The 23872-nt window shown below is 45.6% G+C and overlaps 1 protein-coding gene across 1 annotated transcript; it reads left to right on the forward strand.

Annotated features, from left to right (window-relative positions):
- Window positions 1-1032: 1032 nt before the first annotated feature.
- On the forward strand, window positions 1033-23134 carry CTCFL (CCCTC-binding factor like). Its single transcript, XM_032606159.1, has 8 exons — window positions 1033-1198; window positions 1508-1641; window positions 4722-4842; window positions 5529-5678; window positions 7867-8027; window positions 11579-11761; window positions 19425-19548; window positions 22986-23134. The coding sequence occupies exons 1-8, from the start codon at window positions 1099-1101 to the stop codon at window positions 23132-23134; spliced, it is 1122 nt and encodes a 373-aa protein (XP_032462050.1). The 5' UTR covers window positions 1033-1098.
- The last annotated feature ends 738 nt before the right edge of the window (window positions 23135-23872 follow it).

Below are 23872 nucleotides of genomic sequence, written 5' to 3' on the forward strand. Positions count from 1 at the left end.
GATCTTTTAAAAGAACCAACTTTCAGTTTCATTGGTCCTCGCTGCTGTTTTCTTATTTTCTATCTCATTTATCTTCACTCTAATCCTTATTATTTCTTCCTTCAGCTAGCTTTGAGTTTAGACTTCTCTTATTTTTCTAGTTCCTTAAGATGTAAAGTTAGGTTATTGATCTGAAATATTTTTTCTTTTTTAATGTAAGTGTTTACAATTAAAAGTTTCCTTCTGAGCACTTTTAGCTATATCCTGTAAGCTTGCTATGCCATGTTTTCACTTTTATTCATCTCAGAGTATTTTACAGTTTCTTTGTGATTTCTTCTTTGACCCATTGGTCCTTTAGGAGTGTGTTGTTTAACTTCTATATATTTGTGAATATTCCAAATTTCCTTCTTTTATTGATTTCTGACTTCATTCCATAATGGTCAGAGAGCAAATTATTTCTGTCTTTTAAAATTAATTGACACTTGTCTTCTGATTTACCGTATGGTCTTTCCTGAAGAAGGTACCCTATGTACCTGAGAAGAATGTATGTTCTCCTGTTGTTGAGTGGAGTGTTCTATAGCTGTTTCTTCTGTCCAGTTCGTTTATAATGTTGTTTAAGTCTTCTGTTTCCTTGATGATATTCTGTCTAGTTCTCTTCATTGTTGAAAGTGGGGCATTGAAGTCTCAACTGTTATTGAAGCATCTCTTCCTACTTTCAGTTCTTTCAGTTTTTTTCTTCAAGTATTTTGGGGATCTGTTATTAGGTTCACGTATGTTTATAATTGTTATATCTTCATGATGGTTTGACCCTTTTATCATTGCGTTATGTTCTTATTTGTCTCTTGTAACAATTTTTGTCAAAGTCTGTCTTGTCTATTAGTATAGCCACCCAGCTTTCTTTTGCTTACCATTTGCATGGAGCACCTTTTGTTCAGTTACCACATTAGGTGAGAAAAGGATGTGTGTAGTTACTTTGTATTTAAGTGGAATTTGAACACCTAAAGAAGGGTTTTTACAAATACATAAATGTCGTCTCTCCCTCCTACAGAAGTAAAACGAACCTTCCACTGTGACATCTGCACATTCACCTCTTCTAGAATTTCGAGTTTGAATCGTCATATGAAAACTCACACCAATGAAAAGCCCTATACGTGTCACCTTTGCCTGAAAGCTTTCCGTACTGTTACTATCCTTCGGAATCATATCAACACCCATACAGGTAAACAGCTGAGAGGGACGTTTACCTTGAATGATGTGTGTTGAGGCTTAGGTAAGAATGCAAATCCATCTGTTTGTATATTAAAATAATGCATTTGTTTAGACTTTAATTTTGTCTTTTTTCTTCAATTTTAGTTAAAAATGTTGGATGTTCCCAAGATTTTTCTCATATCTTTCTGGGGCATTTATGGTTTAAAGAGCCTCTTAATTTTTAAAGCATTTTGAGACTGAGTGTCACTCGTAAGTTATGATTCCCTAGGAAAATTGTGGCTAAATCTTGCTTAAAAGAATAAACTATGTGATTTTACAGGAACCAGGCCCTACAAGTGTGATGACTGTGACATGGCATTTGTCACCAGTGGAGAACGTGCCCGACACAGACGTTATAAACACACTCACGAGAAGCCCTTTAAATGTTCCATGTGCGCATACGCTAGCGTAGAGGTAAGTTCACTCTTCAAGTTTCGTAGTGTTGTATTAAGAAGCTGCTATAACAGTCATGTAAGTCAAACTACCAGTAGAATCTCTTGTAACATCTCTGCAGGAAACAATACTCATTTTGTTTCCTAAATTTAATTTTTTAAATGTGATTTCTTTGATTACTGACTAGTGAAAGCAGTATGCAGAGCTGTACAAATTACAAATAATCTGTGGTCCTTGAGAAATAATTCTCATATTTGTTAAAAAGTTCTACCCTGCATTCTTTGTAGGACGCATTCCACAAAATCAAAGTGTATTTGCTCTGAGAGAACAGAGACCCAATCTGAATGTTCGCTGAGAGTTTTGAGCTTTCCTCAGTGGCACTTGATTTGATACAAAGCAATGTGCTTAAAGATTTAAACATGGCCGGGCTTCCCTGGTGGCGCAGTGTTGAGAGTCCGCCTGCCGACGCAGGGGACACGGGTTCGTGCCCCGGTCCGGGAAGATCCCACATGCCGCGGAACGGCTGGGCCCGTGAGCCACGGCCGCTGAGCCTGCGCGTCCGGAGCCTGTGCTCTGCAACAGGAGAGGCCACAACAGTGAGAGGCCCGCGTACAGCAAAAAAAAAAAAGGTTTAAACATGGCCAGTTCCACTCTTAATGACAGAGACCAACTTTTTAAATCTTCAGTTGTAAGTCATGTTCATTTCAACTAGATCAGTTTCTTTATACCTTCCAACAGATTTAGCACACCCTCAGTGAAACAACAGAACGGTATATTTACTTTTTTTTTTTTTTTTGCAGTACGTGGGCCTCTCACTGTTGTGGCCTCTCCCGTTGCGGGGCACAGGCTCCGGACGCGCAGGCTCAGCGGCCGTGGCTCACGGGCCCAGCCGCTCCGCGGCATGTGGGATCTTCCCGGACCGGGGCACGAACCCGTGTCCCCTGCGTCGGCAGGCGGACTCTCAACCACTGCGCCACCAGGGAAGCCCTATATTTACTTTTGAGTGTCACTTTTGTACAATTAATCTTTAAGAACGCCACTATCTAGCAGAGCGCATGCTGGGTCCTGATTTTGAGCCCCATTGGGAAAGGACGATACACTTGAATTGAACTGAGTTAAAGGGGATGGCTAAAATTTAAATGCAGTAGTGATGAAACTGCGTTTCATCAACTAGGAAATTTCACAGGGCAGAATTTGATTCCAAAAAAATATTTTTTTTTTTTGCTCTATTTTTTAAAATTATTTGTCATCTGAGTTAAAGGTTGAAACTACGCTGAAAACACAAAATGAGGGTTTCAGAGAACAAAGCCATCTGAGAATCCCAAGCCTAGAATAGACGTTTGGCTGGCGTCCTGCCGGTTCTCAGCACAAATTTCCCACGTCCGCTGAGACCCTTCTCCAGGGTCGACCTCGACATATGGACCCCCTGTTTCTGCCATCACCTTGTTTTTTGCATCTTCCAAGTCCTAGCATGCTGGTCTGCTCTAAGGGGGAGTAGCCAAAGCCCCCCACTCTGATGCCACCCCTTTACACATATGCCAGCAGGAATGTGTGAAGCTGGGATGCAGAGTTCCCCAACTTCTGAACTGCCCTCCCTCCCCCTCCTGCCGTTCAAAGCCGTCCAGAGAAGGTTTGCACACAGCCTTCTTCGAACATGCACACCACTCCGCTTATCAAACCTCTCATGCTACAATTTTTTAAATTCCTCTTGTTTTGCTTTCTGATACACTCAAAGATATCTTTTCTTCTTCTAAAAATCTAAGCTAAATTTTTTGGTCTGGGTCTTGTTTTCCATTCCGAGTCTTCCTTTGTCCTTGAATGTTCTTTAGGCTTCTGGGTACTTTAGCTGCACATTAGGGAACCAGGCCAAGTGGAGCCTTCCTAAGATCACAGACAGGCTGCTGAGGGCTTTCCCACGTCTGTAGCCCAAGCATGGTTCATTACCTCTGTTTCTGCTAAAGGTAGAAAAGAGCCTGAAATAAGTGAATACAGAATAAGAACAGTCCTAGAAGGTCACTACAACAGGCCCAAAACATGATAAAATGGGCATGTTTGCCTTTTAACTAATTGCCTACGATATGTAATTAAATTAGAATGTATTTTCTTCTACTTAAAAGTTCTTACAAACTGCTACCGCGTAGAACCTATTCTTTTTTTATATATATAAATTTATTTATTTGTTTATTTTTGGCTTCGTTGCTGTGCTGGACTTTCTCTAGTTGCCGCGAGCGGGGGCTACTCTTCGTTCCGGTGCGCGGGCTTCTCATTGCGGTGGCTTCCCTTTTTGCGGAGCACGGGCTCTAGGCGTATAGGCTTCAGTAGTTGCAGCACACGGGCTCAGTAGTTGTGGCGCGCAGGCTCTAGAGCACAGGCTCAGTAGTTGTGACGCACGGGCTCAGTAGTTGTGGCACGTGGGCTCAGTAGCTGTGGCTTGTGGGTTCTAGAGCACAGGCTCAGTAGTTGTGGCACACGGGCTTAGTTGCTCCGCACCATGGGGGATCTTCCCGGGCCAGGGCTCAAACCCGTGTCCCCTGCATTGGCAGGCGGATTCTTAACCCCTGCGCCACGAGGGAAGTCCCCGCGTAGAATCTATTCTTAATGGCAAGGAAGATGTTCCTCCACCCCTGGGCCGTTTAGGGTCCACAGAACTTGGAACTGTGAAGTGCCTCTGACAGATGTCGGTCCATTCAAGAGCTCATATTTTCAAGTTTCTCTGTTTATGCAAGCAAAAAATTTTCTGGCCTCTGCACTTCTGCAGCATGATCTAAACTTTGCAGCTATTGAGAGGCCGCTGCCTTAGAAATGAAAATAAGATTGCGGATGCCGCGGAGCAGCTAGATTTCCATTTTCCTTTGTAAAGTGAAGCTGAGGTGAGAGTCTCTTGAACGTCCAGTTCATTATTGCCCGAGGGTCTTATGCACAGAGCGTCATCCGCCACAGAGAGGAAGCAGCAGTGGCTTTAGCAGGTTTTCTCCAGGGTGGGAGGTAGGCTCTGCTGTTAAGATCGGACTCGTTTAGATATCTTTTATAACGCTGGTTTATCGAAGACGCCACAAGTTTGAAGTTTCTGTTGCAATAAATATCTTTCATTTGTTTATCAGGCAAGTAAACTGAAGCGCCACATCCGTTCGCACACGGGCGAACGCCCCTTTCAGTGCCATCTCTGTAGCTACGCCGGCAAAGACGCCTACAAGGTGAAACGGCACATGAGGACGCATTCCGGTAAAAGTTTCTCACGCTTAAGGCCAAATAAGTAAAGCGTAGTTTCCTTCTTACAAGTGACCTTGTCCAAGTTATCTTCGGTGAAGGATTAGAGTTCGAACGTCAAAGCGAAGTTTTGACACAGGGATGTTGCCTCTGCATTTATTTAGCTTTAAGGGAGCGTAATTCAACACATAAACACAGCACATAAATACCCCGTGGTGACCCCACTGTGAAGAGTAAACACCGTCAACTATTTGCTCCCATAGGTTTTCCAGGTTTTTCAAAGTCGGCGCCTTAATTCATCCTTCAACGTTAAAGCAAAACGAAAAACAAAGTGTACTGATTTCGTAAAGCACTGTCTTTATATTTTGTTGTATAAGGACTATGATTATGTGTGCTTCTGGGTTCTTTACACCAAGGGTAGGAACTAGATGTGGGTCTTGAGCTGTGAGTACCGCCAGATGTTAGGAGAGTCGCCCATCTGGGCTGCTGTCCACACAGCTGGACATCACGTTGTCCGGGCTTGATTTAGGAGCCTGGCCCTAGTTGGGGGTTAAACATATGAGAAAGGAGTTGCAAAGGGAGTCTTGGGGGGGTGGGGGTGGGGAAGAAAGGATTTCAGCTCCAGGTGTCCTTTGGGGAGCACCAGGGGTTTCGGGGTGAAGCCCCTCGGCGGAGGGTCGTTGTTGTCATCTGTGTCCCAGGTGAGAGGCCCTACGAATGCCACGTCTGCCACGCACGCTTCACCCAGAGGGGGACCATGAAGATACACGTCCTGCAGAAGCACGGCGAGAACGTCCCCAAGTACCAGTGCCCGCATTGTGACACCGTCACTGCAAGGAAGAGCGACCTGCGTGAGTGTCTGGCTTAGAGAACTTCCTTTAGCTGCCCCGTGGGCCGGCTCTCCGGGAAGCCTGTGGAGCCCTGGGCCTGATTCCAGGGCGGCAGCGGGATTCAGGAGCTGCTCCTGGGTGTGTGTTTGTTTTTTTTTTCCGGACGTCCTGTGCTGCCATCTTGTGGCTAGATCTCATAAGTGCAGTTTCAGAGTCTGGCCCAGGCCCGGTCCAGGTACACAGATGAGCTCTCACGGGCGTTTGAGCTCATAAAGGGCTTCCCCGGATATTATTTTATTCCATAGTGGGCCTGGTTTTACAGATGACGAAGCGGATAAGGGACAAAAAGCGAACTGCCCCAGAGTCTCGTGACCAGGTGCCAGGAGGTGGCCTGATTGCTGGCTCTGACTCTCTATTAAATGATCTCTCCCGTGACACTCAGCACATTTTTCTTAAACCCTTGCTGTGACCCTAAACAATTCTGGGAACCGAGGGTGGAAGCAAGACATGGTTCTTCCCATAAGGAACTTGCTTCAGTAAAAGAGCCCGCTTCATGTGACGTGAGATCCGTACTGTAACAAGGTGAACCCCCCTAAATGATACGAGGCACCTTGAGCAGTTCCGAGTGCCAGGCTGGGAGCTGGGACTGTATCTCGCCTGCAGGGGAAACCGGCCCTACTTAGCCGGGGGCGGTGGTGGAGGTGACGGTGAGTGAACCAGCCCCTCTCCTTTGTTTCAGGGTTCCTGGTCTCTCATTTTCTTCTTTCTAAAACACATAACACTGTGACACTCAGAATATGTCAGCAGAAATAGAGTCCCTGGTTTGCCCAGAGAAATTCTGGAGATGAGAGGCACAAACATTTGCAAACATTTCTGAAAGGGTAAAGGTGTTTAATGAAGTCTTAACTTTGCGTCCAGATCCTTTGTCAGTTGCAAAACACAGCCCAGTGAGACCCTGTGGAGCACAAGAGTCTTGAGCCAGTTGCCGAGAAAGGACATTTTCGACACCACGGCAAAGAAATACAGGTCACGTCCCATCCAAGTCGGTGGCGCACTCCCTATACCTCCATCTACCCGTAAGGTGCTTTGTACACAAGCTAAGTCTTCCTTCCTGTCACTATATGAGACACCAAGCTCTTTAAATGACCGAGTCGGCACGTATGAGGTGTGTACCTCTGCCCTGCAGAGACATCTTACACGAAGGATCACAAAGCCACCACGCTTTAGACTTGGTTGAGCAGAAATTATCCTAGAGCGCGCCTCTCAAGTACGACGTAGGAAAAAACAGAGCACTGGCCTCTAACAGAACGTCGGGGCTTTTATTTTAAGCCAGAATACAGAAGTTATATCTTTGTTATGTAAAACCATCTTAACGTTATCCTAAAAGTCCACCCACACCGTAAGGTTCTCCAAGTGCTTTGTTAAATGAACACACTAGGTCCAGTATGCCCTAGCTTATGTAACGCTTGACTCTGTATGAACGAATGTTAAAATGAGATGTCAGTGTGCTGTGCATTTAGAGCAGCAGTTTTTTAGCTGAGACTGATTTTACCTCCCAGGAGACATTTGGCAGTGTCTGGAGGCACTTTGGTTGTCACAGGTGGGGAGGAAGGGATGCTCCTGGCACTAGAGGGTAGAGGCCAGGGATGCTGCTGAAAACAGGACACCCATTAACCAGCCTCAAGTGTTGAAACAGGCAGACCTCGTTTTCTTGCACTTTGCTTTCTCGTGCTTCTCAGGTACCGCGTGTTTTACAGATTGAAGGTTTGTGGCAACCCTGCGTTGAGCAAGTCTGTTGGCACCATCTTTCCAACAGCATTTGCTCACTTCTGGTCTCCATGTCACATTTTGGTAAATCTCGCAATATGTCAAACCCTCCACCAGCAAAAACATTATCACTTGCTGAAGGCTCAGATGACGATTAGCATTTTTCAGCAGTATTTTTAAAGTGTGTACATTGTTTTTTAGACAGAGTGCTACTGCACGCTTAATAGACTACGGTATAGCGTAAACGTAAATTTTATACGCAGTGGGAAACAAGGAAATCCACGTGATTCACTTTATTGTGATGGTCTGGAACGGAACCTGCAGTATCTCCGAGGTCTGCCTGTAGTAGCAAGGGTGAGAAACCCTATTTGGAGCGTAGGGGGACATCGGCCTCACGGAAAGTAACCCTGTTCTCCCACGTGATGTTCTGTTACTCTTTCAGGTGTCCATTTGCTCAAGCTGCATACGTACGAAGCTGCAGAGATGAAGTGCCGCTACTGTTCCGCTGTCTTCCACGAGCGCTATGCTCTCATTCAGCACCAGAAAACTCACAAAAACGAGAAGAGGTTCAAGTGTGAACACTGCAGCTACGCCTGCAAGCAGGTGCTGTGTTTCGGGCACTTTGGGGAGGAGCCGAGAGTTGAAAGCAAGCGTTCTTAAAGTGTGGCTCACAGACCCCTAGAGGTCCTTGACACCAATCAGGATCATAAGATCAAGATCACTGTTATTAACTAGTTGTAATGCCAACACATTATTTGCCCTTTTCACTAGGTGACATTGGCACTGATGGTGCAAGAACAGTGGAGCTGCTTTAATGTGAGTCAGTGCGGCCACACCAAGCAGGGCCACTGTGTTCTTGTTCTTCGTGCACTGGCAGCAAAAAGGAAGGGCAGTTTACTTAAGCATGTCCTTGACAAAGCCGTGAAAGTTACTCACTTTATTCCATCTTGATTGACGCTGAATGCTCTTTTTAATAGTCTGCGTGATGAACTACGAAGTTGGCATAAAGCACCTCCGCTGTCCTCCAAAGCACGGTGGTCATCTGGAGGAGGCATCCGAGGGACTTTTGAGTTGCCAGCTCAACTAGCCACCTTTTCGTGAATCACTATTTTTTCTTGAAAGAACAGATGACAAACTCTACTTATTCCATGATTGGGTATTTGGTAGACGTTCTCTTGAAAGCAAATGAAGTGATCCTGCCATGTCAAGGAAAATGGGTTGCCAAGAAAGCAGTTCCCACTTGGACAACTCACATCCATCAGCGTGAACCTGGCAGCTTTCTAATACTTAAGACTTTTCAAATGAGCCTGAAGTGATATTAAGAAAGCATTTTTAATAGTATATACTCAACACCTAGAAGCTCTTTATAACTCAGAGCTTCTGATGGTTTCCAAATGACCCACCTGTTATTTACAAAGTCATGTAATAACCCACCTGTTATTTACAAAATCACGCATGGGTAAAAGATCCATTCTAAGTATAAAAAGAGCAACACATTTTAACATAACAAAGTACAAAAAGTTCACTGGTGTGGTTTCAGGTCCCACATTTTAACCAACTTTTAAGAAATTACCACTTGTTGAATGTTGGTGTCATAGAGAAGAATACCCACAGTTATTTGAGAAAAACGATAAAAATTCTGCTCCCTTTCCCAACTACATATCTGGGAGAGCAGATGTTCTTCATCTGTTTCGGCCACAATAACACACCCCTGCAGACCGAAGGCAGAAGCTATTTCCTTTGAATAAGGTTGCCAGACTTAGAAATAAAAATAGATAATGACCAGTTAAATTTGAATTTCAGGTAAACAACAAATACTTTTGTATACAAGTATGTCCCAAATAGTGCCATCTTATATATGAGGCGAGGCATTAGTGTTTTTGTTTTTTAAAAAAATAGATAATAGGACTTCCCTGGTGGCGCAGTGGCTGAGAGTCCGCCTGCCGATGCAGGGGACACGGGTTCGTGCCCCGGTCTGGGAGGATCCCACGTGCCGCGGAGTGGCTGGGCCCGTGAGCCATGGCCGCTGAGCCTGCGCGTCCGGAGCCTGTGCTCCGCAGCGGGAGAGGCCACAGTCGTGAGAGGCCCGCGTACCGCAAAAAATAAATAAATAAATAAAAATTTAAAAATAGATAACAGACATTTACAGAGGTATGTTAACATGGTTTGTTGTTATTTTTCAATGAATTGATAAATATTTTTTATATTTTTAATTTCTCGATTGATTTCTAATACAGTCAATATTAATAGATATCATCCCCATATACAAAAGCTCCTTGGAGTTGGCCATGATTTTTTATAATAGGTCCTAAGACCAAAAGCTGAAGAACTCAACAGCGGTTTTGAAGCATTGTGTGTTACTGTGAATATTTTGCCACTGGCCACCAAAGGTGGAGGTCAGTTCTTACTGTGTTTCAAAGTGTGGGCTAGAAAGAGCATATGCTTTGAATAAAAGAGAGTGAGTTTTTCTCATAGATTTTGAGGTTTAGACTGTTTGGATGCCTCAGGCTCAAATTTGTGTAAATCAACTAAGAGAGCTTCCTGGAAGATGGATGAGACTTGGGAGGTGGTCCCAGGGAGGATAGAGCCCCAGGTGTTTGGGGAGCAGAGAGCAGACAGGGGTACCTGGAGACCAGGGATGAGGCTGGAGCACTGCTGGGTGCACTGAGCCGCTTTGGTCCTGGAGAGCAGCCCTCCCAGGTTGGACCAGGACTCCCAGCAGGAGACCAGGTGATGCTTACCTGGGAGAGAGGGATGAGCTGAAAGGTGTGTGGCGGGGAGGTGTATGTTCATGAGAGAAAGATTGCAAGGAAGGCCATCAGTTAGGGCATTAACAGTAATGCAGAAGTGGTCGTATATTCCATCTGAATAATCATGCCATTTTAAGTAAAACAAATAAAATGTGTACTTTAGGGGCTGCCCTGGTGGCGCAGTGGTTGAGAGTCTGCCTGCCGATGCAGGGGACGCGGGTTCATGCCCCGGTTCGGGAGGATCCCACATGCCGCGCAGCGGCTGGGCCCGTGAGCCATGGCCGCTGGGCCTGCGCGTCCGGAGCCTGTGCTCCGCAACGGGAGAGGCCACGGTAGTGAGAGGCCCGCGTGCCGCCAAAAAAAAAAAAAAGAAACAAACAGAAAAAAAAAAATGTGTACTTTTGCTTGGCTCTCTCTATATTCTTGTCCTGATGCCCCAAATGATTTACTCATATAAATCTTAGTTAAAATTTTTGGCGATTTCTTTGCCAAGAACAATTATTTTCACCCAAATGCTTTTTTTTTTTTTTTAAAAAAAAAGGAATTTATTTATTTATGGCTGTGTTGGGTCTTCATTGCTGCACATGGGCTTTCTCTAGTTGCAGTGAGCAGGGGCTACTCTTTGTTGCAGTGTGTGGGCTTCTCATTGCGGTGGCTTCTCTTGTTGCGGAGCACGGGCTCTAGGCATGCGGGCTTCAGTAGTTGTGGCACATGGGCTCAGTAGTTGTGGCTCTCGGGCTCTAGAGCGCAGGCTCAGTAGCTGTAGCTCACAGGCCTAGTTGCTCCGCGGCATGTGGGATCCTCCCGGACCAGGGCTCGAACCCGTGTCCCCTGCGTTGGCAGGTGGATTCTTAAGTACTGTGCCACTGGGGAAGTCCCCCACTATGCTTTTAAATCGATATGAAGATTTGTAACACTATCAGGAAGTAGCCGGGAAAATGTTTAGATGCTTAATGTCCTTCAGACCCCAAAAGTCTGCTGAGTTGAAACTCTAACAATAGATTTTCAAGTTTGCAGGTTCCATCTGCCCTTTGTAAACTCAGGTCATGGCAAATAATTATAGAAATAGGGCTGCAAATACATAAGCTCTTTTGGAGGGGAAACTGATTACGGTTTCACTCCCCAAGGTATGTTCTACTGCATCCCTCCTGGGACTGTAGGACCAGCTGGGATTAATCGTGAGAACTTGGTAACCTGATGGCAGGGACTGTGTAAGCTTGTTTCCTAGAGGCCAGACCGCGCTACTTCCACAGTAGTGCTGTGTCAAGAATGCATTTGCTTTGTTTTTTCTTAAAAATGCACACATCTTTGGGGTGGGGAAAAAAAAAAGGTATACAGTAAATAACGTCTGATGCTAAAAAATTCCTGTCAGTAGCTCAGCCATTTGTTTTCCTTCCCTTCTAGAAACGTCATATGGCAGTTCACGTACGTACCCACACTGGAGAGAAGCCGTTTGCCTGCCTCTCCTGCAACAGACGTTTCCAACAGAAGCAACTTCTAAACGTGCACGTCAAGAAATACCATGATACAACTTTCGTCCCGACTGTTTACAGATGCCCCAGGTGTGGCAAAGGCTATTCCCGCTTGGTAAGCTCACTCAAGTCCCAATAAATCCTCCTTGAAAAGATCCCTGTGTCCCCAGGCACAGCGTCACACTTGGGCAGTTTTATCCTGATTATAGAAACTTGCCAGGATTTAAGGTAGCATCTGTCATGCCCTAAGAAAGTGGTTATTAGTTTTTTGGAGTCACAGAACTCTTGAAAATCTTAGAAACGTGTGGTTTCCCTTCCGTGAAAAAAGACACTCCTGCAGACAGAATCTTGCAAATGGCTTTAGGGAGTTCTCAGGCTCCCAGACAATCTACAAAGAACCCCTGCTTTTAGGGTAACATTTTAAAAATCGTCCCTGTGCATTACGTTTAGGCTACTTCACAGAGAATGCAGTTTTTAATATGTTTTGTAGATAGAATAGGGCGCTCGGTGCTGTGCTCAGAAATACATTTACTCTTCAGTTTTATTTTTTTAGGTGTCGTATTAGTTATCTATTGCATAACAAGTTACCTCGAGACGTAGTGGCTTAAGACAACCGACATTTGTTCTCTCTCATTTTCTGTGGGTCGGGACGTTGGGAGTGGCTCAGCTGGGAGGTTCTGCCTCTGGGTCTCTCGTGAGTTGCCGTCAGGATGTTGTCAGGGGCTGTAGTCATTTGATGGCGTGACTGGAGCTGGAGGTACCGCTTCTAACATGGCGTGCTCAACACGGCTGTTGGCAGGAGGCTTCAGTTCCTCGCTACGTGGACCTCTCCATTGGGCTGCTCAAGTGTCCTCGTGACCAGAGCGAGAGAGAGCAAGGAGGAAGCCACAGTGTCCCCTGATCTTAGAAGTGACACAACCCTGCTTTTCTGTTCATTAGAAATTCAGCCCGTATTTCAAGGGGTGAGGGGTAAAGTCCCTTTCGAAAGAAAGAGCGCCAAAGAATTTGTGGACATTTTAAAGCCACCACAGGTGATTAGCTAGATCCCTAGAGGATGTGTGTACTTTATAAAAGTTGAAAATTATCTGAACTTGACTATTGTTATGGAAGAAACTATCTTTTCTCTTAGAGGAAGATGGTAGGGTAGTTGTGTTTTTTGGGTAGTGTGTGGGACAGTTCTGGAGTGTTAATGCTATTAGCTGAAAATTTCAAACAGAAGCGGTGGCAGTGCTCCGAAAACAGTGTCATTCATACTGAGTTAAAATTGTAAAGAAGCTGCCCTTTGGTGTGAGGAACAAGAAAGCAGAGCAAAGAGTAAGTCAACCTCACAGAATCCTTCAGAACATGAAGTCAGAAGTTTTGAAACTTCTCCTTCCATTCAAGAAAGCACATTGGGACTTGCATCTAGAATATAGAAAGAATGTTTACAACACTATAATAAAAAGTTAAATACCCTATTAAAAACAGGCAAAGGATCTAAGTAGACATTTCTCCGAAGAAAATACACAGATGGCCAATAGGCACATGAAAACATTCGTCACTAAGGAAATGCAAATCAAAATCACAGTGAGATACCCCTAGGACGAGCCATTAGAATGGCTGTGATCAAAGAAGGCAGATAATAAAAGATGTGGGAAAACTGAACCTGTTATACATTGCTGGTGGGATTTTTAAACGGTGAAGTCACCTTGTAAAACAGTCCGGCAGTTCCTCAAAAAGTTAAACATAGAGTTACCGTGTGACCCGGCAATTCTACTCCTAGGCATGTATCCCAAAGAGTTGAAACATATGGCCACACAAAAACTTGTACACAAATGTTCACAGCAGCATTATTCATAATAGCCAACAAGTGGAAACTACCCAAGTGTCCATCAACTAACGAACAGATAAAACGTGGCCCGCCCATACGCTGGAATATTATTCAACCACAAAAAGAAGTGAAACACTGATACATGCTATATAACGTGGGTGAGCCTCGAAAGAAGCCAGACACAGAAGGCTACATATTATATGATCCATCTTGATGAAATGTCCAGAACAGGCAAATTCATAGAGACAGAAAGTAGATTAGTGGCTGCCTGGGGCTGGAAGGAGGGGGAATGCAGAGTGTTTACGGTATAGGATTTCTTTTTGAGATGTTCTAACATTGATTGTGGTGGATAGTTGCTCAATTCTGTGAATGAACTAAAAACCTTGAATTACACATTTTAAACAGGTGGATTTTATGGCATGGGAATTATATCTCAATAAAGCTGTTTATAAAGAATAAAAGAAAGGGATTTCCCGTTTCTGGTTCCATGTGTAAGGAACTTGGAAGTCACTGCTTCATCCTAGCAGGTAAAAAACTGAACAGAGTGAAAAATCAACCACTCTTTAGGATCCGTAAAAGAGGCGAGGCCACAGGGCAAACCGCTGCCCCCAAGCTTGGAGACACAGACAGGTGAACGCAGGGAGTCCCCTCTTACCTGAGCAGAGACTTAGAAGCAGGAACTGCTGCGGAAGCCAGTGCCGGTGTAGGAAAACCAGAGCTGTCACTGATGAATTGCTGGAGGCTCGGTGTGGACAACTGAGTGTTGAAAGGTGCAGGGGGATCCAGTCATAGGGGGATCCCCACAATATTGTGAGCTTTACCACCAGGAGTTTAACAAGGTTCCCACAGCGAATATCGAAAACAAAAAACAAAAAAATCTCCTTCTGCCTCCTGCAGGGGGAGTGGAAAAGGAACCATTCTTCTTACCGAGGCCTGTCCTACGGGTAGACTAGTTAACCAGTGCCTAATCTGCTGGGGTTTTATCAGAGCCTAACTGACCTGGGGAAGGGAAATACCCAAGTCCACCCCATTCTAGACATTCTGTCCCACCCAAGAGGGGAGAAAAAAGAAACTGAGAAACCACAGCCCAGAGGCACAGGCTCACGAAAAGGCTGAGCCCTCAACACAGGCTGCAGAATGCACCCCACACCACCACATTACTAAAGGCTTATTTACAGCAGCTCCTTTTATCCAAAAAAAAGAAAAATTCCAAGGCGTGCCAAACAGCAAAAAGCACAATTTGAAGAGACAGAGCAAGCATCAGGAATGGCAGGGATGTTGGAGTTATCAGACCAGGAGCTTAAAACAACTATGGTTCATATGCTAAGGGCGCTAACAGAGAAAGTAGGCAGGGCTTCCCTGGTGGCGCAGTGGTTGAGAGTCCGCCTGCCGATGCAGGGGACGCGGGTTCGTGCCCCGGTCCGGGAGGATCCCACATGCCGGCGGAGCGGCTGGGGCCGTGAGCCACGGCCGCTGGGCCTGCGCGTCCGGAGCCTGTGCTCAGCAACGGGAGAGGCCACAACGGTGAGAGGCCCGCATACCGCAAAGAAAAAAAAACAAAACTCAACAATAAGAAAACAACACAGTTAAAAAATGGGCCAAGGACTTTGACACCTCACCAAAGAAGATATACTGATGGCAAATAAGCATATGAAAAATTGTTCCCTATCATATGTCATCAGGGAAATGCAAATTAAAACAATGAGATACCACGACACACCTATTGGAATGGCCAAAATCCGGAATACTGACAACACCAAACGCCACTGAGGAGGTGGAACAACAGAAATTCTTCTTCATTGCTGGTTGCAGTGTAAAATGGTGCAGACAGTTTGGAAGACAGTTTGGAACTTTCTTACGAAAACTAAACATACTCATACCCCACAATTCCACAGTCGTGCTCTTTGGTATTTACCCAAAAGAGTCGAAAGCTTATGTCCACACAAAAACCTACACACAGGTGTTCATAGCAGCTTTACTCATAATTGCCCAAACTTGGAAACAACCAACACTCCCTTGAGTAGGTGGATAGATAAACAAACTGTGGTGCATCCAGACAGTGGAATATTACTGAGCACTAAACGGAAACAAGCCATCAAGCCATGAAAAGACATGGAGAGGGACTCCCCTGGCGGTCCAGTGGTTGGGACTTTGCCTTCCAACGCAGGGGGTGCAGGTTCGATCCCTGGTCGGGGAAGTAAGATCCCTCATGCCTCGCAGCCAAAAAACCAAAACATAAAAAAGAAGCAATATTGTAACAGACTCAATAAAGGCTTTAAAAGTGGTCCACATCAACAATGAGACGCCTGATTGAACACCTGCATAGACCATAACCTCCTGGACTTTGGATGGCTCATTGTGAGCAAACAGCAGTAAGATGGAGACGGTGGAGAAGTTTCGTGGTCTGTATACCTTCCTTTCTTTTCTTTTCCCTCCTCTCCCTTGTCCCTTTCCGACTCCTCCTTCTTTAGTAGATTGTAAAGAAAATGTTAGCATCAGAGAACTAGAATTGGATTAAAAGGGCTTCCAAGAATGGAGAGAAAAGCTTTGGTAGAGGACCAGATAAGTCAAGGGATCTTAACCACGCGGCAAGTATGTGATTTGTCTTGGATGGCGCCAGAGTGCTTTTTCTGGAACTGCATCATTTTGACAGTGCCACATATGCTCATTTAACACAAATTTGTGAAGGACTTACTAGGTGTCAGGCTCTGTGCTAGCCCTAAGGACGCCGGATTCATAAGGTTGGACTTATATCTTTGAGGATCGTTAAATCTATTAGTTGCCTAACATTGTCACTCTTTTTTTGTTGTTACTCTTCTTTTTTTTAATTAAAAACATTTTTTTAGTTAGAGAACTTCTTATTAATTCCCTTTATATAATTTAAAAAGCAGGTTTTTAATGTAATAATTTAGCGTGGCATAAATGTTTAGTCATTACAGTTGGAAAATTATTACTCTTATTTTTAAGAGACGTTACAAAAGTTTATGGTAATCCGAAACCAACAAAACAATGGCAACAGCAACAAAAAAATGTAATATCAAAGAAAAAAATTCTATTTTGAAGATGTTATCTAGAAAGAGTGATGGGCTTCCCTGGTGGCGCAGTGGTTGAGAGTCCGCCTGCCGATGCAGGGGACACAGGTTCGTGCCCTGGTCTGGGAAGATCCCATATGCTGCAGAGCGGCTGGGCCCGTGAGCCATGGCCCCTAAGCCTGCGCATCCAGAGCCTGTGCTCCGCAACGGGAGAGGCCACGACAGTGAGAGGCCCGCGTACCGCAAAAAAAAAAAAAAAAAAAGAAAGAGTGAATACTTTAATTAAGTGAAATAATGATTATTTATGGACTTATGGTTACTTATTGGTTCTTGTGTGCCTAGTTCTTCAGAGATCTAGCATGACCAGTGCTGAATACTTCTGTTCAACCTGTGATTCCCAAGAAGAGGAATGGGTGTCCCTTTCATCTCTTTCGCTGACCTTGTAAATACAAGAAGTGACATTGTTATCAGCACATTATCTTTGTCTAGGAGGACAACAGTATACTTTGCGTTAGCTTCCTGTGTTAGGAATTCATAGTGTACACAGTAATACAAAATGAACTGCAGCAAGTGTTGGTGGGGTAAAGGATTATAAGTGTCCCAGGTTAATGAAAATGGTGTAATTCTCCTCAGATCTCCCCTTTCTGAACATGAGAGCAACCAGTTATTTTCCTGTTGAAAATTCTCAGATGTTGTATGACAGCGAGTGGAGTGAAGCTATTTCTTCATTAAGAATAGCTATTAAACTTCTATGTCTTTTCTCTCTAAAAAAGATTTGACGGCACAGGCATAAAGAAAGAACTCCCGACTAAATACTTGGTTTTCATTCTTAGCCTCACAATACAAATGGGCAAAGTATAACAATTAGATGGTAGAAACTTCAGTTAATATTTACTTTCAAAGTTATGGGGCGGGACATTTCACGAATTGGAAGAAATTTTATCAAAATTGTTCATAAAGAAAACCTCAAATTTCTCTTTAACTTCCAAAATACTTGAAATTGCAAGATCATGCTTTTGACCATTGCAAAAAAATGTTTTTAAATCAGCAATACAAATTTGAATATTTAAAATCACTCTTTTATAACATGATTAGGACTAAAGGAGAAATCAAGAATAGAATTAAGATTATATTTAAAACTTATGAATAGCACGTGTCCAAACTAATGGGATGCAGCCAAAAACTACAGCTATTCGAGTCCTTTGCATTTCCATTTGAATTTTAGGATGAGCCTGTCAATATTTGTAAAGTTGTAGCTTTAAATGAGTTTATAATACAAAATGTAAAAGAGGAAATAAACATTTAAATTAATGTTTTAGAAAGAGCAAAAATAAAAAAGGTCCACATCAAAAATATCTTAAAAAAAAAAGACATGGAGGAACTTTAAATGTGCATTAAGTGAAAGAAGCTAGTCGGAAAAGGCTCCATACAGTATGATTTCAACCCTGTGGCACTCTGGAAAAGGCAAAACTGTGGAGACAGTAAGAGGACCAGCAGTCGCTTGGGGTTGGGGTTTGGGGGAAGAAAGAATAGGTAGACAGCAGAGGATTTGTAGGGAAGAAAATCTACCTCCCTCTCAATTTTGCTGTGAACCTAAAACTGCTCTTTAAAAATTATGTTTAAAAACAGACAAATAAATGAAAGTATATCTGGATACTCAAATTCAATTTAATTTTAAAAAAGTATATGACTCACAAACTTCCATTCTTTAGCCCACAGTGGTCCCAGTGTATCTGTATACCAGAATGTCACAGGGCCACCCCTCTCCTCCCCAGTAAGGACCCCCTGCTCTGGATTCAGAATATTGGGCACCTCCTCTCTTGAGAAACATTTCCCTGACACAGAGGTTTGTATTATTACTTTGCCCCCTGGGCCGTAAATGTCCATGTATTTACTTAAAATCTTACCCCACTTACTTTGTAAAGGCTGGATGTGTTTTTGTTTGTTTTGTTTGCTCATCCAAACTTGTGTCAGGAGTTCTTAACCATGAACTTCGTGAAGTTGTAGGGAGACTGTGTATGGAGATACACATGCCCGTTGCTGGGGAAGGAGCCTTGCTTTTTATCATATTCACAAAGGAATCCTTGACTCCAAAAGCCTTGGTTTTATATACTTCGTCATCCTATAAACCAGGGATTGGCACGCTTTTTTCTGTAAAGGGCCAGAGTAAATATTTTCAGCTTCACAGACCAGTTTCTGCCCCAACTACTCAAGTCTGCCGTTGTAGCTCAAAAGCAGTTTGCCAGCCCCTATGGATAAGCATAAAATGGAAGAAATGTAAATACCATCCCCCTCCCCTTACATATGGATCCTTCCTCTTCCCCCCGACGCACCAGGACAGCCCCGACCACCACACTGAAGTCTCAGTGGAAATTAGGGGTCACATCTTATATAATCAGCATATTTAATGACATGCCGCCAGTATCTTACTTTAGCATATGGACTTAGTGTAAGTGTTCTCACTTATTTTAAACCATCCTGCGTGTTCATAGACAAAAATATATCGTTACTAGGTTCGATAGGAAAGCTCTGAGCTGCCTTCTTAATTCCAAACGTTGTACAGTCTTAATACCTCCATGCGTAGTGGGTCTGGAGGGAAGCCGGTAGGGCAGTAGAGTGCCCGTGGTATATTTTTACTGATTTTCATAAAATCGAGGGTCTGTTGAATTTTTCAAGCCTCGCTTCAGTAGAAGCAGTCTAGGAAAATGAATTTTGTCTTCTCATTGACGTCCACGACTTTAAAAATATTTTAAAATAAGCTGGGTTTCGGCTAGACCGAAACACAACGGAAAAGGGTCACCTTTGAAAAAACCATCTTTTTTGTACCAGATTACCCAAGGCGCGCGTTCCTCCCCGCTACCCGTCTCTTTAGCCGTGGGTTTTCCACGCCATTCCCAGTGATGCTGGCTTTCCCTGTGCTCTCATTTCTCCGGCAGAATAACATGCAGAGACACCTGAAAAAGTGTGGCTCCAGGCGAGAAAAGCCAACCACCTCGGAAAAAGGAAGACGAACAAAAATGAGGAAGCCGACCATCCCGAAAGAGGCAGCCGAGGAAGACGGTACCTCCTGTTAAATGAATCCGGTTTTCTTTTGACGGTGGTTCTCTGGTTGTGCGTTTCCCTGGGTGCTGAGCGTTACTATGCAGGGGACGCATCCAGAAACCCTGAGTGTCCGACCCCAGCAGGCGCCTGGTCCCAGCAGCCATTGCTGCTGCTGCCCCGACGGGCGGGTTGGTGATGTGGGAGGATGCGCAGAGGAAGTGAGCCTGGGGACCCCGGTGGGTCCACACCCCCCGTCACGTGGGGTCCTGACGGGACGTGAGAGCCAGGCGATGACGCTGCACATGCCCCCGCTGTCCTTGGTCGTGCTGGTGGACCGTCCCTGTGCCTGGTGGAGCTATGGGCCTGTGTCCATCTCCTGGGGCTGCCGCAGCAAATGACCACATGCTGGGTGGCGTACGACAACGGGAATTGATTTGCTTGTAGGTCTGGAGGCAGAAGCCCTAAATCAAGGCCATCAGCAGGGCTACGCTCCATCTGCACGCTCTGGGGCCGGGGAGGCACCCTTCCTTGCCTCTTCCGGCCTCCGGTGGCCCAGGCGCCCCTGGGCCTGTGGCTGCATCACCCCGTCTCTGCCTCTGTCTGCCCGTGGGCGCATCCCCTGTATCTGCGTCTCACCTTTTCTGTCTCATACAGACACGTGTCGTTGGCTTTAGGGCCTGCCTGGAAGATCCAGGATGATCTCATCTCGAGGGCCTTCATTACATCTTCAAAGACCCTTCTTCCAAATAAAGTCCCAGTCTCAGTTTGGGGGTTAGGATGTGGACGTGTCTTTTGCAGGGCTGCCATTCAACCCATTCCAGGCGTCAGTCTTTTCCCTCCAGCCTCAGGGAGCAGATGTGAGTCCCCAGGTTAACACAGGGGTTGTCCGTGCGCTGTCGGCCCTGTGGAAGGTTCTGCTCCACGAGGGGGAGGCCTTAGTTCCTGTGCAGCTGTTCTGTTCCTTTCGTATGAGAATCTTAGACTTAGAGTGTGACTGGAAACCAAGGCAACCTTCAGCAAAAACAAATGGAAAATGTTTGCACGGCATCCTCATCCTTTAAATTCCCTAGATTTTGATTCCAGCCCCAATCCTGGACTTGTGAATGTTCCCACGGAGAGCTGGAAGCCTCTTCCTTCCTCCAAGGGTGGTTGTCAGGTAAAGTGGAGGACACGCCCAGTTAAATTTGAATTTCAGATAAACAATGAATAACTTTGTCGTCTGAGTATATCCCACACACTATCTGGGATAAACTTATGCTAAGCAATGATTCAGTGTTTTATCGGAAACTCACGTTTAACAGGGCGTCCTGCAGTCCGTCCCTTTCCCCTCTGTGCAGCGTCCCTCATTTCAGTAACTGTCCCCATGCCAAACCTCCCTGGTTCTTTTTCCACGTCTCACCCACCTGGCAAAGCTCAAACCCTGGAGGCATCGCGGGAGCCAGGTCCTGGAGGGCGGGTTACCTGGCAGGACCTAGGGCTCCTCAGTCGGTGCACAGCTGCCCAGCTCAGTTACAACCATCCAGAATCGCACCCACGGCCCATCTCTGGAGCACCTGTTTTATCTCCTGCAGGAGTTACCATGTCCCACCGAGAGCTCACACGTGGTCCCTTTTATCCTGAGTGCAGCCCCGCACCGCAGGCCTTCATGCCGTCCGCCAGTGGAGAACTGGATGGCGGAGGCCACAGCCCGCCCCGGGCTCCCGTGGACACCCCGTGGCACCTCTCCCACCTGCTCAGCCCTCCACGTTTCTCTTCTCCCTCCCCAGCGGCCAGCTCGTCCGGTTCAGCCAGATCCTTCTCACCAGCCTCAAATATACTTGTGTCTTGAGAAAAAATAAATACACCGGCAGGACTGCCAGCTCCACTCTGCTCCCTCTTGTTCCCATGGACTCCCCTCTCCCCTGCCCCGTCGGCCCCTCCACTGTTCAAGCCTGAGGGCTTCCAGCCTGGGCACGGCCTCCGCAGTTGTGGGGTAGCACCTCACCCTCATTAATCCTGAGCTGACCTCTCCCCAACGTGCTTTCTGGACGTTGACATTGAAAGAACAGAAAAAAACCTTTTTTCGTGATGAAGAGTAGGTCCCCACGTGCGCCTTCTTCCCCATTTACTTACACTAGTCTTTGAAACAGAACCGTTCTGTCGACGAGCTCTGGGAAGGGCCCCGGAGACACGGCTGGCGTTGACTGTTCGTGAGCCAGAAGGGCAGAAAGGGCAAAACTCTTGCAGTTTTAAAAATCGGGGATGAAAAGACTGGATATATTAAAACGTTTTGCGTATCGAAGAGGGTCAGCTGTGCATTCAAAGCAAAGTGTCAATTGAGACAAGTAACCTGACTCGTATTAGCCAGAAACAGGACTTGTATTAGCCAGAAACAGGACTTGATTTGCACTTCAGGGGTTTTTTTTTGAACCTACATCCTCCAGGTAGGTCATCGTTTCATTTCTGCTTTTGCTGCGTTAGTGGGTCAGCGTGTCCCCCACCAGGTCCGCGGTAGATTTCTGCAAGTTACTGTCAGACGGCACCTACTCCGCGACTCTTGTGTTCATCTTCGTACACAAGGCCTGAGTCTTATTCCTCTCCCCCCCCCCCCTCCTAAATGCTTCAAGGACCGGTAGGCAAAACTATGTCGCAACAAGTTTGAAGTCACATGCGATAAAAGCCTCCTTCTGCGCGGGGCCCTCTGTCTCTCATTCCCGGTACCTCGGCAGTGACTTTCCACGGGTCTTCTCAGGGAGGAATTTGGAAAACGGGTAGGGGGTTGGATGTGGATGTGAGCCTCTGTTTTGAGACTCCCAGAGTTGGGCTGACTGTTCAGAAGCTGCTTGAAGGAGGGCAGGGATGGTCACGGATCTCAGTGTGGCTCATGGTGTGTACCTAGCAGGACGCTTGGCCCGGAGGTGACTCGGGGTATGTTGATTAGCTGATGGGACAGGTGTCCCGAGAGCAGCTGGCCTTTTTCATGTCATCGGTGTCATTCCGTGGGCACCAGGACAAGACTTGTGAAGCCGTCCGGCCAGTAATTCACAGGACCTGCACTCACCTCAAGCCGCGGTTCTCAGCGGGGGGTGATTTTGCACAGGTGCCTGTGTCTGGTGGCATTTCTGGTTGCCACAGCTGGGGGAGGGTGCTTCTGGCACCCCACGGGTCAAGGCCAGGGAGGCTGCTAACCGCCTAACGGTGCGCAGGACAGGTTCCCACAGCAGGGAACCCTCCGGCCCTGAATGTCTGCAGAGCTGAGGTTGAGAAGCCCTGCCTTAAAGCTGGGGTTGAGAAGCCCTGCCTTAAACAGTTGAGATCAGGGTATTTGTACTGTCCTATAAATGGAAGTATTGTTTTCTAAAATGCTGCGCTAAAAATTCAGCCATTGTTTCCAAAATACAATCGCAGCGTCTTATCAATGCTGATTTCTTGGCTGCTTTATTTTAAATTTGCCAATGCTGTGCCTTTTCCCCAAGAAGCCGCTGCCGAGGAGGCCTCCCTGGTGAGCGGAGAGCAGTGCCCGGGAGGGCTGGTTCCCATCGACTTCGGAGAAGCCACGGCTGGAGGCGAGGACCCGGATGAAGACATGACCTGTGAGATGATCCTGGCCATGATGGAGAAGTGATGGGGAGTCCAGGTTCGGTGTGACAACGTGTCGTTCTTAATGTGCGTTACGAGGGTTTAGCACTGTCTTTGAAACAATTAAATTCCTGACAGCGGATGGTCACGGTTTTTCCAGAGCTTGTGGTAGTGCCTAGAATTGTTTGCCTGTTTTCAGTTGGGTATTTCAGAAACACTGCAGGTATTTGATGAAGGGCCCAAATCCTGAATTGGAGGGTGAAACCTCAGACCTATGAATTCTTTCACTTGATACTGGCAGGGTGACCCCCAATGAACGAGCAGCGATTTTTGGTAGCAGTAGTCCACGATAACGTAGACTACTCAGTGCTTCACCAGACAGGCAAAGCTGGGGAACTACAGGTTGAATTGTACACACCCGTGATATTTCTGATATTATGAGTTTTAAGCATAAAAGACTAATTTTATGTCCTTTTTTTATGCAAATGAGTTATCCCTAAAATTTAAAGCTACCATAATACTTTTAATTAGTTCTAAATTCAATGCAAAGGATCCTAATGGTATTTTTAAAAACTGAGTAGAAAAAGAGAAACCTCACATTAGACTGGAAAGTGACGAGCAGGGCTCGCTTTGAGATTTTGTTTCTTTCTTAATTTTCTTTGGCAGGTGTGAAGTCCCCCCATTACATTCCGTTATAGCTCATTAGTATATCAGTTGGTCACCCTTCTGTTTTGCTAAAACGCCTTTGTTTATATTCTTTAAATAATTGGCCGAGTGAGAAGAA

The sequence above is a fragment of the Phocoena sinus genome, chromosome 15, assembly GCF_008692025.1.
Source record: "Phocoena sinus isolate mPhoSin1 chromosome 15, mPhoSin1.pri, whole genome shotgun sequence".
Taxonomy (NCBI): Eukaryota; Metazoa; Chordata; class Mammalia; order Artiodactyla; family Phocoenidae; genus Phocoena; species Phocoena sinus.

Coding starts and splice junctions, on each gene's coding strand:
- CTCFL (XM_032606159.1), top strand. CDS start 1,099: ATGAAAACTCACACCAATGAAAAGCCCTATACGTGTCACCTTTGCCTG. Junction 5,679..7,866: donor TGCAAGGAAGAGCGACCTGC/GTGAGTGTCTGG, acceptor TTACTCTTTCAG/GTGTCCATTTGCTCAAGCTG. Junction 8,028..11,578: donor GCAGCTACGCCTGCAAGCAG/GTGCTGTGTTTC, acceptor CTTCCCTTCTAG/AAACGTCATATGGCAGTTCA.